Source organism: Pempheris klunzingeri, chromosome 13, assembly GCF_042242105.1.
Source record: "Pempheris klunzingeri isolate RE-2024b chromosome 13, fPemKlu1.hap1, whole genome shotgun sequence".
In the NCBI taxonomy this organism is placed as follows: Eukaryota; Metazoa; Chordata; class Actinopteri; order Acropomatiformes; family Pempheridae; genus Pempheris; species Pempheris klunzingeri.
This window is the reverse complement of record NC_092024.1, coordinates 16730303-16749362: the sequence shown is the minus strand read 5'-3', so window position 1 is coordinate 16749362 and position 19060 is coordinate 16730303. Positions and strand designations below refer to the sequence as shown.

Here is a 19060-nt window from a genome sequence, read left to right as displayed (position 1 = left end):
GTGCAGCATTTTAAATAAACCCTTAATCATTAACAGCTGCCTTGAAACATGAGCTAATCCAATTCCCTGTAGACACATGCCTATGGACTTTAATCCTGCATGTCTGTGAGAAAGAATTAAGTGTTGAAACAGACACACCCATAGAAAACACATGTCCTCTGGCAAAAAAGTTCAAGGGTCAACTTGTCACTAGAAAACAACAACTCTGCAGAGAAATGTACAGTACAGTCATGCACGAGTGCTCAAAAATGTGCTCACACGCGCACAGAGGAATGTTTATGCAGGGCTAGACAGACGGATGACACATGACGACCACACTCAAAGGTGGATGGGTGAATCATTGCAAATGGGAATAACACAGCACACTTTAAGACTGTCTCTCTTGAAATGAATTCATAGTTTTGCACACGACTGCACATATGAAAAGTGAAGCGAGAGAAAGCTTGAGAAAGAAGTTAAAAGCCAACTCACATTCTCTCCTCAGCACACCTGAGCCATCACTGCATGAAGCGGACATGCTTGGCAGATTGCTGGCTTTCGAAAGTTACAAAAATTCCCCCAAATCCAAAGTCAGATAAGTGTATGCCGATAAGGTTTCAGACATTGTTCGACAAACTGACAAACACTGTCTATGAAGCATGCTAATGCGTTTAGTGAGGTGAGAAAAGGTCTCCTCTCAGGCTACCTGCATTATAAATAAACGTATTAAAAAAGCTAGAACGTCAGGTGGATGCATGCAAACTGATAAAACTGTATTGTGTTTGAGTCTCCTAGAAATGTTTATTCTGCTCTACTAATGTTTTTAACTAATGCATTATTATACATTGGTTGCCAAACTTCAAATGTGATCAAAATCCATCCTCGCCAGCCAATCACAGGCCTGACATATAGAGACAGACAACCATTCATGTCCACACGGGCACTTTAGAGTCACCAATTAACCTAAACGGTAAATGGTCTGTATATGTATAGCCATTTCAACTACTCAAAGTGCTTTTACATTACATCCTTCATTCATCATTCATTGAGCAGGCATCTAAGTTGAGGTTCAGTGCCTTGCCCAAGGACACTTCGACATGCTGACTCATAGGAGTTTGGGATCGAACCACCCTACCTCTGAGCCACAGCCACCCTAAACTGTCTTTGAATGGTGGGAAGAAGCTGGAGCACCTGGAGAAAACCCACAAAAGTGCACGGAGAACATGCACATAGACTCCACACAGAAAAGCTCAAGGTTCAAACTGCAAGCCAGCGAACGGCCAGGTAACAGTGCTAACCACCACACCGCAAAATCTGTTTATCTAATTCATACAACATAATATTATGAGGCAATCAGGGGAAGGATAAAGAGGAATAAGAGAGGAGAGTGGCAGGAAGTTCAAGTCAAGATCAGCGGGGTTCAGGCAAGTTCTGCATCCTTTGTTGTCGCTGGTAATCGAAGACGTTCAGTGTTCATTTAATACATAAACATAATTTCAAGGAGGCACGGTTGGCATAGCTCATTAACATGTTACTCACACACACACACATTCATGCAGGCAAATACAAAGTCACTTGTATGCACAGAGAACACACTGACATGTGAAGCACAAGCCTACAAATGCACGCCTGCATGCACACAGTTACATCAATATGGTGTATACACACACACACACACGTGGATGTATTGAAATTCAAATCTAAACACACACACACACACGTTCTCAAACTTCCTCAGCGTACTCGCTTTCTCAAACACTCACACTCTCAAACACTAACAGACTCTGGAATGTAGGAAATAGATGGCGCCCAGTTTTGTTTTCTTTCTACAGTGCGCACTTCCCCTCAGGCACATCCAAAGAAAATATTTGTGTCTGAAACACTCCGAAGGTTTAGAGAATAATTCATTTCAGGGCTCCATGATGAAAACAGATTGGTAATTCTTTTGACTTAATTTTTGCCTGTTTGTTTTGAAAGAACAAACAAATACGCTGCAGCATTCACAAAAAAATGAAAGTTCACCACAGAGTTGGGAAAATTTGTTTTTTGCGTGTTGGTTTTTAATACCCTATTGCTTTGGTTTCTGTGTTTTCTCCTCAGTGGAATTCGGTCCTGGCCGCTGGCTGAATGAAAAATACAGCATAAACAGACGGAGCATGTCTGAGCATGATGGGTGTGTGTGTGTGTGTGCGTGCAGGGTGGACATTAGGCCTAGGAAAGCACATTCCTAAAAATTAAGATATGTTGGGACAAACATGTAAGTACCATGAATGAACCCAGTTTAGTTTGTGCCACAATAAAGCACAAACAGATGGAGAATGTTGGAGCATTGTGTGTGTGTGTGTGTGTGTGTGTGTGTGTGTGCAGGACGGAAATTAGGGCCTGAGAACAGATTCCTCAAAAATAAGAAAATTCAGGGACAAAGGACACAGGTAAAGATAAAAATACACAGGACATTTTTAATTTGGGGCATTTCATGGGCATCGTACATATGCAAATATTTGTGTGTGTGTGTGTAGGTATGTGAGTGTGTGTTTGTGCACCTGTTTAATATTTGTTTCTTCTTATAAACATATGTCACTCTTATCGCTTACCACAAGGCAAACCTCATTACTAAAATGTGCCTAAAATACGTTCTAATCATAAAAAGAAACAATGGCACGCAATGTGTGCATGTGAGACGCTGCAGCGGGACATAACGCACAGCTCAAACCCTCCGGAAACAGTATGAAAATATCCATCTAAACAGGATCATTATGCAAAAGAAACAATAAACTGGTTCTGATGATAAACAGACTGTCATATCTCTATACCCGAGCCAGAGGGCAACACACTCTCTGACATCCATCTTCTTTAAGTAACACCGCTCATGATGACACTGCGCATGGTGGGAGCAAAGTACACACACGCACACGCCAACGTACCACCATAAACACACACAAGTTAACACTCACAAACACACAGTATTAATATTCTCAGTGGCTTTCTCTCTGTCTTCCAAACACAGCGAGATGCGCTCACACATACATTCGCTCCCACAAAAATCTCCCAGTATTTAATACAACTGGGTAATGCCAGGGGCAAGGCAGAAGTCATAATCATGAGTGTGTTTAACAGCAGTGTGACAGGCGGATGCTGCTTCAGTGTAAGTAAAGAACATGTAAATAAGCAGGCTGAATTATTCAAGACTGAGACTGGCTCACACACGCTGGTCGCCCTCACCCGCTCAGCTCCCGTCATGCTGGGATAATCTCAGGAAAGGAAGGGAAGGGACAGAGAGAAAAAACATTTCTGTCAAGGTGCAAAACACTCCAAACCCTGACTTAGCCAAGCAGGAGTTTTATTATTCCACAAACGCAGTGCTTTCACGTGACACGACTGTAAATGTAGGATTTGGTGAAGTTCTGGTGGCGCACATGTGTTGGCCACAAGGCTGTGGTTAGCGCAGAGGAGATGTGGTGGCTGTGGCGAAAGAACAGAAGAGTTTAGTGATGGATGAGACCAGAAGTGGAGGAAAATGAAGGAGAGGTGACACAAACACTGATTAGTTAATTGAGAGAACATCAGCCATTTCATTATTAAGTAAGCAGGCAAAAATGCAGAATTCACTGGTTCCAGCTTCTTTGCTGTGTATTAACTGGATTAACTAATTAATTGAGGAATACGTGAGAGTACAAGTGAGCATAACACTGAAATAATGAGGTTCTAAAAACTACACTTTTGACAGAAAGTCCTCCTCCTATCAGTTGATATTGGGGTTCAGTGTTACATATTGTATTATATATAACCAGTACAAACCAGTGAACCCAGCGTAGGCCTCATGTGGTACTTCAGCCTTGACTATACAGTGTCCAATAAAGGCAAAATGCCAAAAAAAAAATACATTATCTAGATAAAATGTATGAAAATGATGAAGAAGTCCCACCAGAGGAACCCAGGGTTCATGTTTACATCTTAAAATTCCCTGCTTTCACTGACCAGCAAACCCAAACCCAAATGTACTGCATTTACAATAATATTCAGCACAGAAAAGAAGTGATTCCTCCCGTTGTACAAGCTGAAATGTAAGGAGGATGCACATAGCAAATGGGTGATAGTGTTGTCCAATAGTCTTAAGGCTGTTGGAAAACACCATCAGTGTCCACATGCAGTCCAAACCACAGATTCATTAAAATAGAGAAGTTGTCGATCTCAGTCTGATCTTCCTCGGGTCGGACAAAAAGGGGATCTGACAGGGATCTCTGTTTAAAGAAATGTGTGGTTTGGCGAGTTCATGAGTTCCTCTTTATTTAAGAAATCTGGCACCAGCAGATGTCTGGCTTTGTATCTTAAGAAAAAGTAAGGAACTATAGTCAAACTATGACATCACTTTCTAATGACTCACCCTTTCTAAAGGGTTTTTAAGTTAACTTATAAAATCTCTATAAAGAGTGACTTATCAGTAAGTGGTTCTCAAAATTCTTTTTCTGTAATTCACAATTAAGCAGCTAATTGTTTAAGCTTTAAAGGGACAAGAAAGTAAATTGTGAAACTGTTTTAAAGTGTGTGTCTGAACATCTAGCCTCCCTAAAAACTACCTGAGATAAATTTCAAGTTATAGCAGGTTTCAGGAAGAAGGCGCAGGCCTTCAGGCCTTTAGAGATCCGCTTCCAACAGGGAAATCATGGAAGCTGAAACTGTGGATAAGCACACAGGCAATTACAGCCTGACTAAACACACATCACATCATCAACCCCAACCACTCGAAGTGAAAATGTACCCTCATCCCTTACCAAGCTCATTTGCCATCAGCCACAACCAACTGCTGGTTTCACACCCTCAGGCCTGCTGATCGGGCTGATCTTACTGATTGAGCTTCATTTAAGAAACATGTGGGAATCAGGCCTGGTAGCTCACCAAGATTACACACAGCCAGTCATTTCGCTCTGCCCTATTACCACAATAAACATCTGCAATAGCAAATGCCTGAGAAATTGTATCTAAACCTCGGGGGCACCAGTGGAAATAAAAAAAAAAAATAAAAAAAAAAGCACACTGTCAGCTTTGGTGAAGTCATTCTTATCTGAACAACATCCAGCAGTTGAAACATGCCTCTCTCTTCCACTGGTAGATGTGATTAGTCAAAACATGTTCGACAGTGATCGCCCCTGGGAATCACATAAATATGCCTGACAGGTTGGTCGGCTGCATTAAAGGAGGAGAGGAGCAGCAGGGCTCAGTGCTGACCACCAGCGGCAGCAACGCGAGAAGCAACGGGAACCACCGGGAGCTGTTGATCTGATGGTTGTCGGTCATTTGAGCTGTCTTACAAAACGGAGCTTTGTGCTCTTCAAGTTGTGCTATTTTGATTGCTTGTAACGGGAATGAGGAAATTAGATTAAAAATGAAAACACAAGTAACTCCACTGTGTTTCCTGCTACTGATATTAAAATTTCACTATTTATTCTGTAGCACTTTAGGTTACTTATTTGGTCCTTTATATGTACTGTATGCCTTTATTTTTCTGTCTTACACCACGATTGTACAGGGAAGCATGACGCCTGCACAAAAATGTATATGATGCGAATTTTGCACTGTGCTGTATCTACACTTTTGAATATATCGTTTTTTGGGTGACAAAAGATCAAATGTACTGTATACGTGCAGGTCTTAAATGATTGGCAGCACTGTCTCTGATGGAATTCATTCTGAAACTCAAGATGCATTATTAACACATTGCAAGAAGATTTAACCATTAGGTTGATGTGTTTTGGTAGCTTTTTCTAGCCAAGACTAGAATTGAATTTTTGTCTTCTTAGTTATGATGTAGTGGTAAATGTAACCCAAAAAAAAGAAAGAAAAAAAGAGATATATTCAATTTTAATCATGGTCGCTCTATAATAAAGGACAGGGCCTTAAGATTTGGTTAAAATGCAAAAGTCACTTTCAAGCTCTGCCATTTCAGTTTTTGTTGTACCATTTGTGATGAATATTACTGTTTATTAATATTCAAATTACCACAAAGTAAATGCCACAGAGACAACTTGGGGCCTTGGAGACTACAAAGGGCCTGGGGCAGCAACATAATCCAGTCTTGCCAATAGCAATGCATTTTTTTCTACTTCAGTCGCTGATCATAAATTGTGTGTGGCCTCCAACTACATCTTTAAAGCAACTTTAAGTCCATCCATTGTCTATAAGATTTATCCTTAAGGGTCACATAACAGCTGTATAAGTACTGCTGTTAAATAAATGTAACATGGTAAAAGTACAATATTTCTCTCTTAGATGTAGTGGAGTATAAAGCAACATAAATTCTCACAGCACACGTACTTGAAAATGACACTTAAAAAGCGAGATTGCGCCGTTTGCTAAACTGCAGCCACTTGTAGGATAATGGCCACAAGCACTTCAACTGTGACATGCTAAAATATTATCACCTCATCATATCATATCAGTTATCCATCCATCCATTCTCTATACCACTTATCCTAAAGGGTCGCGGGGGGCTGGAGCCAATCCCAGCTGACATTGGGTGAGAGGCGAGCACATGCTGTTTACATACAATCTAATAATTCTGTGTCTTGTTTTTATTGTGCTATATGTCCCTGTATAGCACTTTACATTGCCTTGTTTCTGAAAGGTGTTTTAAAGATACATTTGCCTTGCCTTGCCTTGTCTTACACCATGGACTGATCGCCAGCCAGTCACAGGGCCAACACATAGACAACCATTCCCACTCACACACACACACACACACACACAGACTCGCCAATTAACCTGCATGTCTTTGGACTGTGGGAGGAAGCCGGAGTACCTGGAGAACACCCACGCAAGCAAACTGCAGATCCAAACCTCGACCCTGCAATCTTCTTGCTGTGAGGCAACAGTGCAAACCACTGCACCACCGTCCAGCCTCATATATCAGTCATATATACAGAAGAAAGCCTACACAATGTGTGTAAACAGTAGACACCAGGGTGTTTTAGACTGAGCAGATTGACTTACTTATTAATTGAATATACATATTGAAAATCAATATGTATTTCCAATTATCTATCTATCTATCTATCTATCTATCTATCTATCTATCTATCTATCTATCTATCTATCGTCACCAGCTATTGGCTATTATCGGATGACGCGGTCGTTACGTGAAACCAATAAATTAAAGTGACTCCCTTTCACTCGCTTTTCAGAAAGAGAGAGAGAGGGAGAGAGAGGGCGAGAGAGAGAGGTTGAAAAGGTAGGCTTCGCGCTGCATCCTGGGTACACAGCTCCATGGTGATGCAGTGATCCTGTTGTGCGGACTGGAAGCCAAAGTAAAGTAAACGGGGGAGGGTCGGCGTCTGGGGGGGCTTTCACTGAGTTACAATGCGTCTTTCACGGTGTTGAACAGTGTCGGTGAACGATGAGCCAACTTCGCCGGTCGTCTGGAAGCGGAATGATCCACTCCTGAGCCCCGAGAACGAGTCCTTCTTGGCGGGGGAGAGCGAGAATGAAGAAGCCGAGCGCCCTGCTCCCTGTTGTCGGCTTGACTGGGAAATGGTAGCGTACTGCAGGGACCGCACTGGGAAGGAACATGGTCGAGAGGAGCAGCAAATTCTTGTTGATCGTCGTCGGATCCGTGTGTTTCATGCTGATTCTCTATCAGTACGTGGCTCCCGGGGTGATCAATTTCGGCTCCCCGCACGGGTATTTCACGGAGGAAGACGAGGGGGACATCTTCCCCACTCCGGACCCCCACTACGTTAAGAAATACTACTTCCCCGTCAGGGACCTGGAGAGGACGATCGATTTCCAAATCAAAGGGGAGGACGTGATCGTGTTTTTGCACATCCAGAAGACCGGGGGGACTACCTTCGGCAGACACCTGGTCCAGAATGTCCGTCTGGAGGTCCCCTGCGACTGCAGACCGGGCCAGAAGAAGTGTACCTGCTACCGGCCGAACCGCAAGGAGACCTGGCTCTTCTCCCGGTTCTCCACCGGCTGGAGCTGCGGCTTGCACGCCGACTGGACCGAGCTCACCAACTGTGTTCCCGGGGTCCTCAACAAGAAGGAGAACAAACAGAAAAATCAAAGGTAAGACAGGGAGATGTTTGGGTGTTTTGTTTTTTTGTTTTTTTTTTTACTGTGGATTATGAGGAATTTCAGGTGTGAGGTTTGGTTTCTAACTTGAAGTCAGTCTGTGGTAGCTCTGATCTATTTGTTGAGGATGTTATCAATGAAACTTTTAAATGACATTACTGTTATGTGTTTCTTTTTAGATGAGTCTTGCAGGGGTGCCAGAGTAGAGAAAGTGTACCTGAAGGTGCAATAAGGTCACCGTTAACTCACAGAGCTGCAAATTGAGTTTCTGTGCGAGAAGATTGAAATAAGATAATCACACCAAACTACAAAGTTAGATCAGACTAGAACAAAATTAGTAAATCATTAACATTTTCTACTCTTGGCAGCCCTGCTTTGTACACATCTTTGTCTGTTTTACAAAACAGCCTTTAATGCAGGCTTATTCCTCTGGAGAGGCAATTATAATAGGCCTATTCAAATAGTCCATTTTAAAGCATTTCTTCACACCAAGTATCAAACTTTACATGAGTATGCAGCTATTTTTGGTCAGCTTAATACCACAAAAATGCAGTAGTGATACCAGAGAGGAGAGACAAACATAACGGAAGGTAAAATAATGGTGTTATGACCCCATAACCAAAGACTACAAACAGATATACATGATATTGGATGTAATTGGTCACTATTTTATCTTAAATCAAAGGGTTTTCTCCTCGCTGGGTGGGAGGCTGTTAGGGTTTAAAATAGACGATTGGCATAGATTGTGTGCATCTTCCTGAAATAGTGTGTCGATAATAGCTGCTGTGAGACAAATGCTGATTGACATTTCAACACTGCGCTGTCACAAATGCCACAGGAGTTCAACACTGCCTCCGACAATTGTTGATAGGTGCCAATATGAGGGTGCCCTCCCACTGAATCACATACTGAGATTCTGCTGAATTTATTTCAGGCAGGGTGTAGTGTAATACATCCAGGCAACATTTCCACTCAGTAATAATCCCTTGCAGTGACTGCGAGGTATTCAGACACGATGCACATTCTTATTAAGTTATAACCTATTTCTTCTCCACGCCTCCCCATTGTTGTTGCCAACATATTGCATCCTTCACCCAGACATATTGACGGCTGTATCAACTTCCATTTCACTGCACCCTTGTGGTTAAAGGGTATGCTTGTTGAATGGGTTATATGTCTTTGTGTTGCCTGAGCTTGTTCAATATTTTATTTTGTCTATGGATGATCAATAGGACAAAGGAAGGTTTAGAAATACTGGGGAGTTTAAGGAAAGAAAGGGGTGTTTTTTGCCTCGCAGCCAGGCGCGCTGGAGATGTCGGGCCGGCTGCTTTGCTTCCCATGGCTGCTCAAACTGGGGATCAGCGCTGCAAGCTGGGCAGGGCTGGGCCGGGCAGGGCCGGTAAGGGGGAGAGGGGGACCCTGCGGGGGTTTGGCTCCGCTCTAATCCGGGTGATTATTACCGCTGGGACACACACACATACACACACACTAGCGCTGGTATTTGCTGCTGGCGTCAGTCCTGATTCCCGTGGTTTCCCCTGGTCAGAGGTGATAACATGTCCGGCCATTTTGCATGGCGAGCTGAGATATCACAGTGGATGCAGGATAAACAGCCTTTCATCACTTTGTGAGCACTGTTTCAAAGCTTCGCTGGGTGTGTATTTATATGTGCGTCTGTGTTTGTGTGCATCTTGAGAGGCCACGGGAACAGAAAGAGACAGGAAGGCAAAGTAGATGCGAGAGGTCTAGGTAGGCACACACAGGTATGAGAACAGCAGAGAGAGGATCTCTTGCCTCTGGTATAATGGACTATCCTATCACTCTTGACAGGAGAAACAAGGGACTATAAGCTTAATAGCACCCTGAAGAAAAACAATGCCGCTCCATATGACACACAGCTCCACTTCTTCAGGGAGGAGAAGTGAGTTACTACAATGAGGACCTCTGAAGAGAAACTTGAAATCACAGTCTCTCGGTTTCCGTTCCTATTTTTGTTCCCTTTTCTGGCTCATTGCCTGATTTTCTCTATACGTGCTTCTGTCTGCGTATGCTTAAATCTCTGTGTCCTTCACTGCTTGGCTGTCCTGTATCACTGTGGTAATTTTAGGGACATTTGTCTTATGGGCAGTAGATGCTGAGGCCAGAGAAAGTGTGAGAAAGATCATCTGTATTTACAGAACGGTGGTGAGGGATTCCTTGGCGCAGTGTCGTGCGCATAGCTTCCAGATCAGCTGTGCGTATTGCCACTGTGGTGGAGAAAAACAATCTGTAACCCCAGCAAGTGGCATGACAGTTTTACGTGTCTGACACGCCACATACCTGCCCTGTTTGTGAAGGATGTGGTTTGGAGCCGTGTTGTTAACTGCGCGAAACAGAAAAGACAAAACGGCCTATCTAGAGATCTTTGACCTCGCAGCGGCAGTGCGAGTGTTGAGATCCAGCATTTCTCTGCAGCTGTGTTCTCATCCAGCTGTCAAGTGAATTTTACACAAACGTTTCAAGTGCTGCAAAAATAAAATGTGAATTAGGACCATTTCCATCAGCTGGATCCACACAAATACGCCTCCTGAATGTCAAAAAACGCATCCACAAGGAAAAAAGGGAAAAAGTCAAGAACTGGCAAATGGATTAAAGAATCGAAAATTATCTGGAAAGTCATAATTGATGTTGAATCGATGATGAAAACATTGTGCAATATGTGCTCCTGCTTAGGGTCGCCCCAAACAATTGTTTTCAGTTTTGGTTTATGTGCCAGTTTGCAGAGCCTTGGTTGAAGCTCAGGAGTTGCCATTTAAATTAGAAAAAAGACAGCCGGTCTGACATTTACGTGATTTTACTTCAGAAGACATTTCAGAATGTCCAAAGCCATTATTTGAACTGTTTTGCATTGATGCTGTAACGTTTTTCCAACCCTGTTGTCGTGGCTGATTTATTCATTGATTCTACAGATGTGTCTGTGTCACTGTGTATTGCTTAGTTTCTTCAGTGTTTTTCTTCTTCAAGAGACCATAAAATTTTATTTTATTTTTTTTTTTAGACATTGAGGAAATTGGATTGAATATGGTGGTTTTTCAAATTCAGTACATCATAAATTGTGGGAGAAGAAATGCTACGATGGATTAGGCTTAGTTTGGTCTGGTGACAAATGTGCCAGCTTTAGAGGAAGGCGCATTAAGTTGTAGAGAGCGACGGTTAGATGAATGGTTGGTGGTAGGAGAGATAGGTCTGTCTTTGATCGGTGATGAGATGAGTTCGAGATGAACAGTGGCATTGTGGGAGAGAAGAACTCACATACTCAACAGAGCGCCACTCATAGTGGATTTGTCATTTCGCCACCTCTTATATCAGTTTTAATGTTCTTCACTGATCCCATGGGACATACTGATGCACATGTACACACACACTCATAGTAGCACACACACACTAATGACTGTGTGTTAAACAAACAGACACAGATCCTAATGCAAGGCCTTAGATATGGGCCTTCTAATTGGCTAAGGAGGTTCCTATCACTTTACTCAAATTAGAGCCACACTTTCAGATGGGGGATACCATCTGTCCTGTGCATGTGTGTGTGTGTGTGCACACATCTCATGACTATGTGTGTGTCTGTGTATGTGTCTGTTTTTAATCCTAGTGTGACATAGAGCGTCTTAGTAAGCAAAGTGATGGGGCTAATTTTACTGCCTCTATCTCGGCCCTCTCAAATCACTCCCTGTTTTTTCTCTCCATCTCTTTCTCTCCCGCCTCTTCTTCATCCCCTCTGCTTGCTTCTAAAACACTTTCCCTCCCTCTCCTTCCGTCCTTTCCTCCCTCCTTTGCTCCATGATGGTGTCACTCTCTAATCAAACAGCAGGCTTGCTTTCCGCTTGGTGGCTTTATGGCCGGGGGCTCTCTCTCTCTCACTCTCTCTCTCTCCCCCTTCACTTTTCTGCCTCTCTCCTCTTTTCTCTTCTCTCCATCTCTGCCCCCTCATCTCTCTTTCTCTCCTTTGCCATCTTTCTCTCCCTCTCCCTCCGAGCGTGACTACCGCATTAGAGGAAATGTCTTTTCATGGAAGATTTGCTGCAATTTCCAAAATGGCTGCTTTGCCTAATGGACAACTGCCTTGGTTCTAATGAATGATTACATGTATGAGTATGAGGGAAAAGGGGGGGGGTGGGGTGGGGTGGCATGGACAGAGGGACTGAGGAGGAGAAAGAAGCGATGAAGAGGAATATGAGGAAGAGGATGGGATGAGTGTGAGACAAGAGGAGAGCTGTCAGGCAGTGATTGAAAAGATAAAAGATGGAGGGGTGAAAACGTTTAGTTTCATTGCTGGGGAGGGGGCTAGTCAATTAGCACGGTTGTCAAGCACTGGGCTTTACTCTTCTTTCAATAGGTCTGTTTCAGATTCTCAGCACAAATCACTGCACTCTAAGATGGCTGTGTGTGTGTGTGTGTGTGTGTGGCGCGAGAGAGGATGCGTGTGCATGTGGTAGCCCAGCATGGTGCCATCAGCCAGCCAGCTAGCCAGCACAACCCAGAATCCAGATGAACTCCAGGAAGCTGCAGAGGCAGCCCTGGCTGATTGGCATGTAGTACAAATGTGTGTGTGTGTCCATGTGTATACGAGTGTATGTGCGCGCCCATGTGTAGCCAGGCAGGTTGGTGTTAATCCAATCAGATTAGGCAGGTTTAAGCGCTGGCGGCCAGGCGCTCCAAAGCCGGTTACGTCCGCTCATCCTGCAACAGTGGATGCACCATGTTCCAGTTTTCCCAACAAACATTCCCACATCCCTCCAGCCAGTTATTCTCTGCCTGTCAAATCGCCTCCCTCTGTGGCACCTAAACCCACTCGTTTTAGTAAATCCAGGCTCTAATTGGGTTTACCAGTGGTGACTTAATATCAGCACCGGCCTTACTCTAACTGATTTATGTTAAGTGGAGAGGCATTAAAGGTACATTTTGTGGTGATAAATTAGCAAACGCAATGCTTTTCTGAATGGATTAGTGTTCACATGTGCTGCTGGAGCCATTAATAGATTCATTGACTTTTCACTAGACATAATCGGTCAAAATAAAGTATTTGAAGATGGCATTGGAGCTCTGGTAATTGGTGATAAGCATTTGTTTTTTACATTTTAAACATCAAACCAGTGGCACTCAACCTTGGCGTGTGAGCCCAAAAACACTGCTACGTTAGTTTCAACCACCTGTCACAGGATGCATGTGGTTACAAGATCAACTTCAAACAGCACGCAATTCTTCCTCCTCATACTGTTTTACTGATATCTCATGAATCCTGTTTCATTGGAGAGAAACAACTAAACCATCTATTCATTAATGAAAAAAAATATTGGATGATTTTAATATATAATGAGAAACTTTAGTTAAAACTCTACTAATGATATTGTATCGTGATAATCATGGACATGTGATACAAAACCCGGACTACAAATGCGGTTATTATTACCACATTTGTAAATGACTGATTATTATTCTGATATTTGCCTTAAATTCAACACAAATCAACCTGCTAGCAGCAGATAATGCAGTCAAGCAAGTGGCTCTTCACGTCTTTTTCTCTGCCCTCACAATACAGTAAAAGGACGGTCAACACACATGCAATCTCACACATAAAAAAAGGGTGAGATATGGCCCCTATGTGTTTTCCTCCTCAGTAGCTTGAAGCGAGTGTTGACAGGCCTCTCTCAGCTACATCGCTGTTTCCCCTCAACTACAGGAGTTCAGCTCAGGTTCAGTCTCAGGTCACAGTAACGAATAAAACCAGCCTCACAACTCAGAGTTGAGAGACTTCTGCTCAGTGGGATATGTGGATACCTCTGTTGGGCCCCTCGCTATACACACACTTTAACTCCCTGTGCCACTGGCCTTCTGCAGCCATTTTGCAACAGACAGCTCTTTGGCTGCATTGTGTTGATCAGGCATGCAAAATGGCCTGATTTGAAATTAAAGTGTTGGTGTTGGAAAAATACTGATTGTAAGAGTGAGGTTTAGATCAACATGAAACCGAAACTGTCCAGAATGTGAACCCTTGCGGTCAAGTTGAGTTAAGGTTGTTGATTGATTTGCCCCAGCTGTTTCACTTCAGTGCTCTGTAAAGACAGGACAAGGAGAGGGATCTGCTTGACTGCTGACGACTGTCTCTATTGGTGGTCTGTGAAGCCTGCAAGCCTTCATTATTGATTAGCCGTTATGGATCGGAGGGGGTTTTTCATTGATTGATAAAACTTGAATGATGCCGAAGTAGAGATTAGCCTTTCCAGACCAATTTCTCTTAACATCGAGGGCAGACAGGGAGAGAGAGAGCGGGAAAGAAAGAGTGATGTGTTTCTTAATCATTACACAGCCTCTGCGACTCTGTGTCACTCTGTCTCTTCCACCCTCTGCCGCCGACTGTCAGATGTCAACCTCCCCTCACAACCACCAAAGTGATTCCTGCGGCCCTGTGGACAAATAACCGTGCGGGGAATGATTAGCAGACATTTCTATGGCTGGTAATGAGGGGCGCTACGCTGCAGCAGCTCCGCCAACAGGATTACTGCCTATTGATTAGCCTAGCCTAGCATTAGCCTTGCTAGCAAAAAGGGACTGACTGATTAGTGGGCATTTCTATAGTGGTTAATGAGTGGTGCTGTGGAATGCTATGGTATGCTATCCATGAGAATGGGATTACAGGCCATTAATCAGACAAGAGTCTTGCTGAAGTCATTAGCCAGCCCCGCGGCAAAGTCAGTGCGTCTGTGGCTGATCCCAGTTCCTACTTCTAAATCCGGTTTGGCCTTGTCTCTGTCGCCTGGTCTCTCGCTACAAATCGACCCAGAGTGTCCGTCTTTCTTTTAATCCTGCCACTCCACGGTGCCCTGTTCTTTGATGCCATTCCCCGTCTTTTTCTCTCTGTCCTTCTCCATCTCAGGAGAAGGGAAGAAGGGAAAAGACAGAAAGAGACATCCCAAGAGACCGCCCTCTGCATCCTTTAACAGCACTGTCTTTTCATGCCCCTGAATGTGACAAGTCCAGACAGGATGTGGCCCGGGAGCCTCTCCTCATCTCTCAGTCTGAGCGCATTTTTTGTAAACGGATAAATAAATGCATACATTTTCTGCATGCGTGTGTTTATGAATAAATACATCTATTGATGAAGCTGATGTGTGTCTGCGGGAGCGTGTTTGTATGTGTGTGAGGGAGCGATGGCCAAAGGAGGCATGTGAACGGAGAGGAGAGGCTGACAAGCGTGTTAATTGAATTGTGGGAAAAATGCAAATCCCGCACTGCCTCTTTGAATTAGGGGGAGGAGTTTTCACTGATTGGGACTGTCTCTTTTTTGGGCACACACACACACACACACACAGTAGGCTAACTTTTTACCAAATCCCAAAAAGACAATGAATGATAGCATTGTGGCCGCGTCCTTCCGCGCCTCACCCTGTCTTTTTCCCATAATCCCTCCCCATTTTCTTCTGCCCAACATGCCATCCCAGCACTTCAGCTTCTTTTGTCTGAGTGCCTGTGTTGTGCGTCTGTGCATGTGAGAGTCCCACCAGAAGAGCAAGAGTGCTGATGCCACTCATGGAAAGACAGAGCGAAGGAAAAAGCAGAGATTCCTCATTCTGCTACACTTGGTTTGTCTGCTTCGCTCTAGGGCAGAGCTGTAGATCACCAGAGTTGCTCCTTTTGAAGCTGCACACGTTCTCTGACTGTGTGTGTGTGTGTGTGTGTGTGTGTGTGTGTGTGTGTGTGTGTGTGTGTGTGTGTGTGTGTGTGTGTGTGTGTGTGTGTGTGTGTGTGTGTGTGTGTGTGTGTGTGTGTGTGTGTGTGTGTGTGTGTGTGTGTGTGTGTGTGTGTGTGTGTGTGTGCGCGTGTGTGTGTGTGCGCGTGTGTGTGTGTGCGCGTGTGTGTGCGCGTGTGTGTGCGCGTGTGTGTCCTCTGCCTTCTTTTGTGCATTCAAGCAAGGGTTGCATGTGTCCGGGTGTTTGCCGTGTGAATGTGTGGTCTGTGTGATCTGTGTTCATAACTCTGTATGGTGATTTGATGTGTGTGTGTTTTTGTAAAGCAAAGATGAAATGTGTCACTGTTGCTCACATTACTCTTCTGTTCTGTCTTTCCCGTGCTGATTCCTCTGTAAGTATTGCTATTGTGATTTAAATTATGATTATCTTCCGTAATCAAATTCTTGGCCTTACTGGTGATCAACATAGTATGAAACAAGATAAGCACAAAAAACATAATTAAACTTATTTATTTACACAAAAAGCATTGGATAAAGTGGAGGCAGAGGTGTCTTGTGTTTTAAAGAAATTCTTCATATAACATCCCAAGCCCACCAGGTCCTTATGAGGTTGAAAGCTGCACATAAGGCTACTAAGTGAACCTTGAGTTACTAAGTTTTGGTGAAATGCAGTGTCTTGTTCTTGATGATCTTGTTCTCTTGTTTTTAACAACTTACTGTTGGGAGAGGCTCCATTTCAAAGCTGGATTTGAGTTTTTAGCATTGCTGTGAGGTTTTCTTATTTCTAGGACCGAACCATTAAGTTCTACTTTCGTCGGTGCTTCTCTCTTGGTGGAAACCATCATAAATAGATCAGGCTTGAGCATGCAGACGGCATATCAACCAGACAGCTGCCATTTGTTTGGCCAATTCATGGAATTAAAGTTAATTAAATTTAGCTGTCCAAATTTGCCACAGAGTGTTGTCTCTATAGCTGGCAAAATTGTTGCCAGCTATTTTAGTTTTACTAAGCTTTTATTACGTCTTGTTAAGGCATTTGTTAATAATGTAATTAATGGCTGCTGTTGTGATTTTAAATCATGATTCTGTCATGAAAGCAGCTCCCGCTCACATCACACACACACAACCCCTCCACATGCACACACACTTTCTCTTATGTAACAAATATGGTCAAACAGTGGTTAAATGAATAAGTCGACTCTTCTGGAAATATCAGCGTGGTCTATTGTTGAGTCAAACTTAACAGTTAAAAGTAGGACAGGCCTCTTCCGCAACAGCGGTAAAGAGCAGTTGAGAGAGCGAGAGAGTTTCACCCTGTTGAATAAAGGTCAGTGTTAAAGCTAATCCAGTTATACTATTCTTAGTGTCTCTTCACCTCTTTGTCTCTCCCCGCTCTGTCTCCTCATCCTCCTCTTCACCCCACACGGCACTGTGGATCTGGGCCATGAGTATGTAGGTTTCACCTTTTTCTCTCTTTCTTACTTTCATTTTTTCCCCTTCCCTCTCCGCCTCTGTTTTCCCCCTCGCTCCCTCTCTCTCCCCCTGCATCTCTCTTTCGCTCTGTCAAAAAAAAGTTCCACTTCTTCATTCTCCCCGCCGCCACCTTGTCGTTTTGGGTTCCCAGCGCGTGTCAGCTTCCTCCAGAGAGAGGAAGTGATGTGTCAGGAAGTGCTTTTATCCGCCTGTGATCTGATCTGATGTGAGATTGAGATAAACACAGGAGGAGTGTAGTCTATTCTCTCTCTCTCTGTCACCCTAGGGAACTGTACCATGGAGAAACCCTTTTTTTTTTTTTTTTTGCCTAGAACTGCTTTTTTCCTGGTGTGCACAGACAGAAATATCTGGTGGTCTTGGGGTGATTACAAAGGGAATACTAGAAAGTGGGTCTTTCAAACCCATTCAGCCCCTCAATTCTTAAAAAACCTGATTTAAGAGGTTTAGGAAGTAGTCTTGTAACACTGAAATCACCAGTTTGATCCCTCACAATATGTAATACGTCTGCCGACAGCCTTGCACTGTCGTCGGTGTGTCTGAGAAAGGAGCTAAAACTCCACCTGTTCCCATTTTTTTAACACTTTAGACTAGTCTAATAAATGCAGAACGATCTATGAGATCACTTTCAGGAGCTCCTTCGCATGCAAAGTAAACTGTTGTGACATTCAGAGGACAAGTACATGAAAAAGATGCAAAATATATCAATATTTCAGATTTTGCCTCTGGTCGTCCTAACAAGCACATAGATTGTCTGCTTAATAGGAGGAGAAAGCCAGTCCCTCTGAGGCTAGACTATTTTCAGAAATCAGTGTAGTGTCTGCAATTTAAAAATCGTGTTATACTAGACACACATGGAGAGGCAAGGCGAATACACATCCATCAGCCTCTCATGAAGGTCAAGCCAGATATTTTTAGATAATCTTTCAGCTTTATCTGAACATCTATTTTTTTTTTTTGGTCGACAAGGTAGTGTTATTCATGAAGAGGCTGCCCTTCAATGTGCTTTCTTTATCGTGCTGAAGTGCTGTTGGGCATTGCCTACCAGCCCAAAACCATAGTTTGCATAGAGACTCATATGCTGTTCATTGTGAAGTGAAACTGGAAAAACATGCTGCCACCACTACCATGACCACGAGACAACAGCCAACCAGTGGTGCAGCATATCCCCCTATGTGCAGGAATGCCGAACTAATTGTGCAATTGTGATCATTTTAAATCCCTCAGTAGGTGCACTTGTTTTCTACTTAACTACATAAAACTACAGAATGGCATAAAACCTGATCGTCTGGTTCAACGGCTTCCCCAATCGACTATGATAAATGGCTCACTGACTGTATATGTTGTCTTTTCCCTGTGATGAAAAGTAGAGTGGTACCAAAATTCCACATCTCAAGTTCTCAAGTGCTGATTAAAATGTGTCTTTGGTGGAAAAATCAGTAAGCATCAGCTGTAGTGGAATCATTATGTTTGAGTATTGCTTGTTGTCAAATTTTGAGTTGGCTGAGAATCTTCCTTTCTAATTACTGGACAAATCAAACCAAAACAATGATTATCAAACAGCCTCTTGAATGGCTGTCTGTCAGACTGCTTCCATATCTAGATTTCATATTCTCTGCAGCAGACGTGCACAGAGGCCGATATCTTTCCCAGAAAGCCAAGAAATTGTTGTTGGTCGCTCAAAAGTTTCCAAAAAAGGTGAATGTGTCATTGTGAGGCAAGCTATGGCCAAGCAATGTTTCCGGAGTAAATTGTGGTTGATTTCTCTCTTAATTTGAGCTTTCATTAACC

At 43.4% G+C, this 19060-nt stretch overlaps 1 protein-coding gene across 1 annotated transcript in view; it reads left to right on the top strand.

The window, feature by feature from the left end:
• The first annotated feature begins 7254 nt into the window (after positions 1–7254).
• The window catches only part of hs6st1a (heparan sulfate 6-O-sulfotransferase 1a), a 53942-nt gene continuing 42136 nt past the window's right edge, over positions 7255–19060 (top strand). The window contains exon 1 of the mRNA XM_070842264.1: positions 7255–8040. Coding sequence (XP_070698365.1) covers positions 7541–8040 — 500 coding nt within the window. The 5' untranslated portion in view covers positions 7255–7540. The remainder of the gene's footprint in view (positions 8041–19060) is intronic.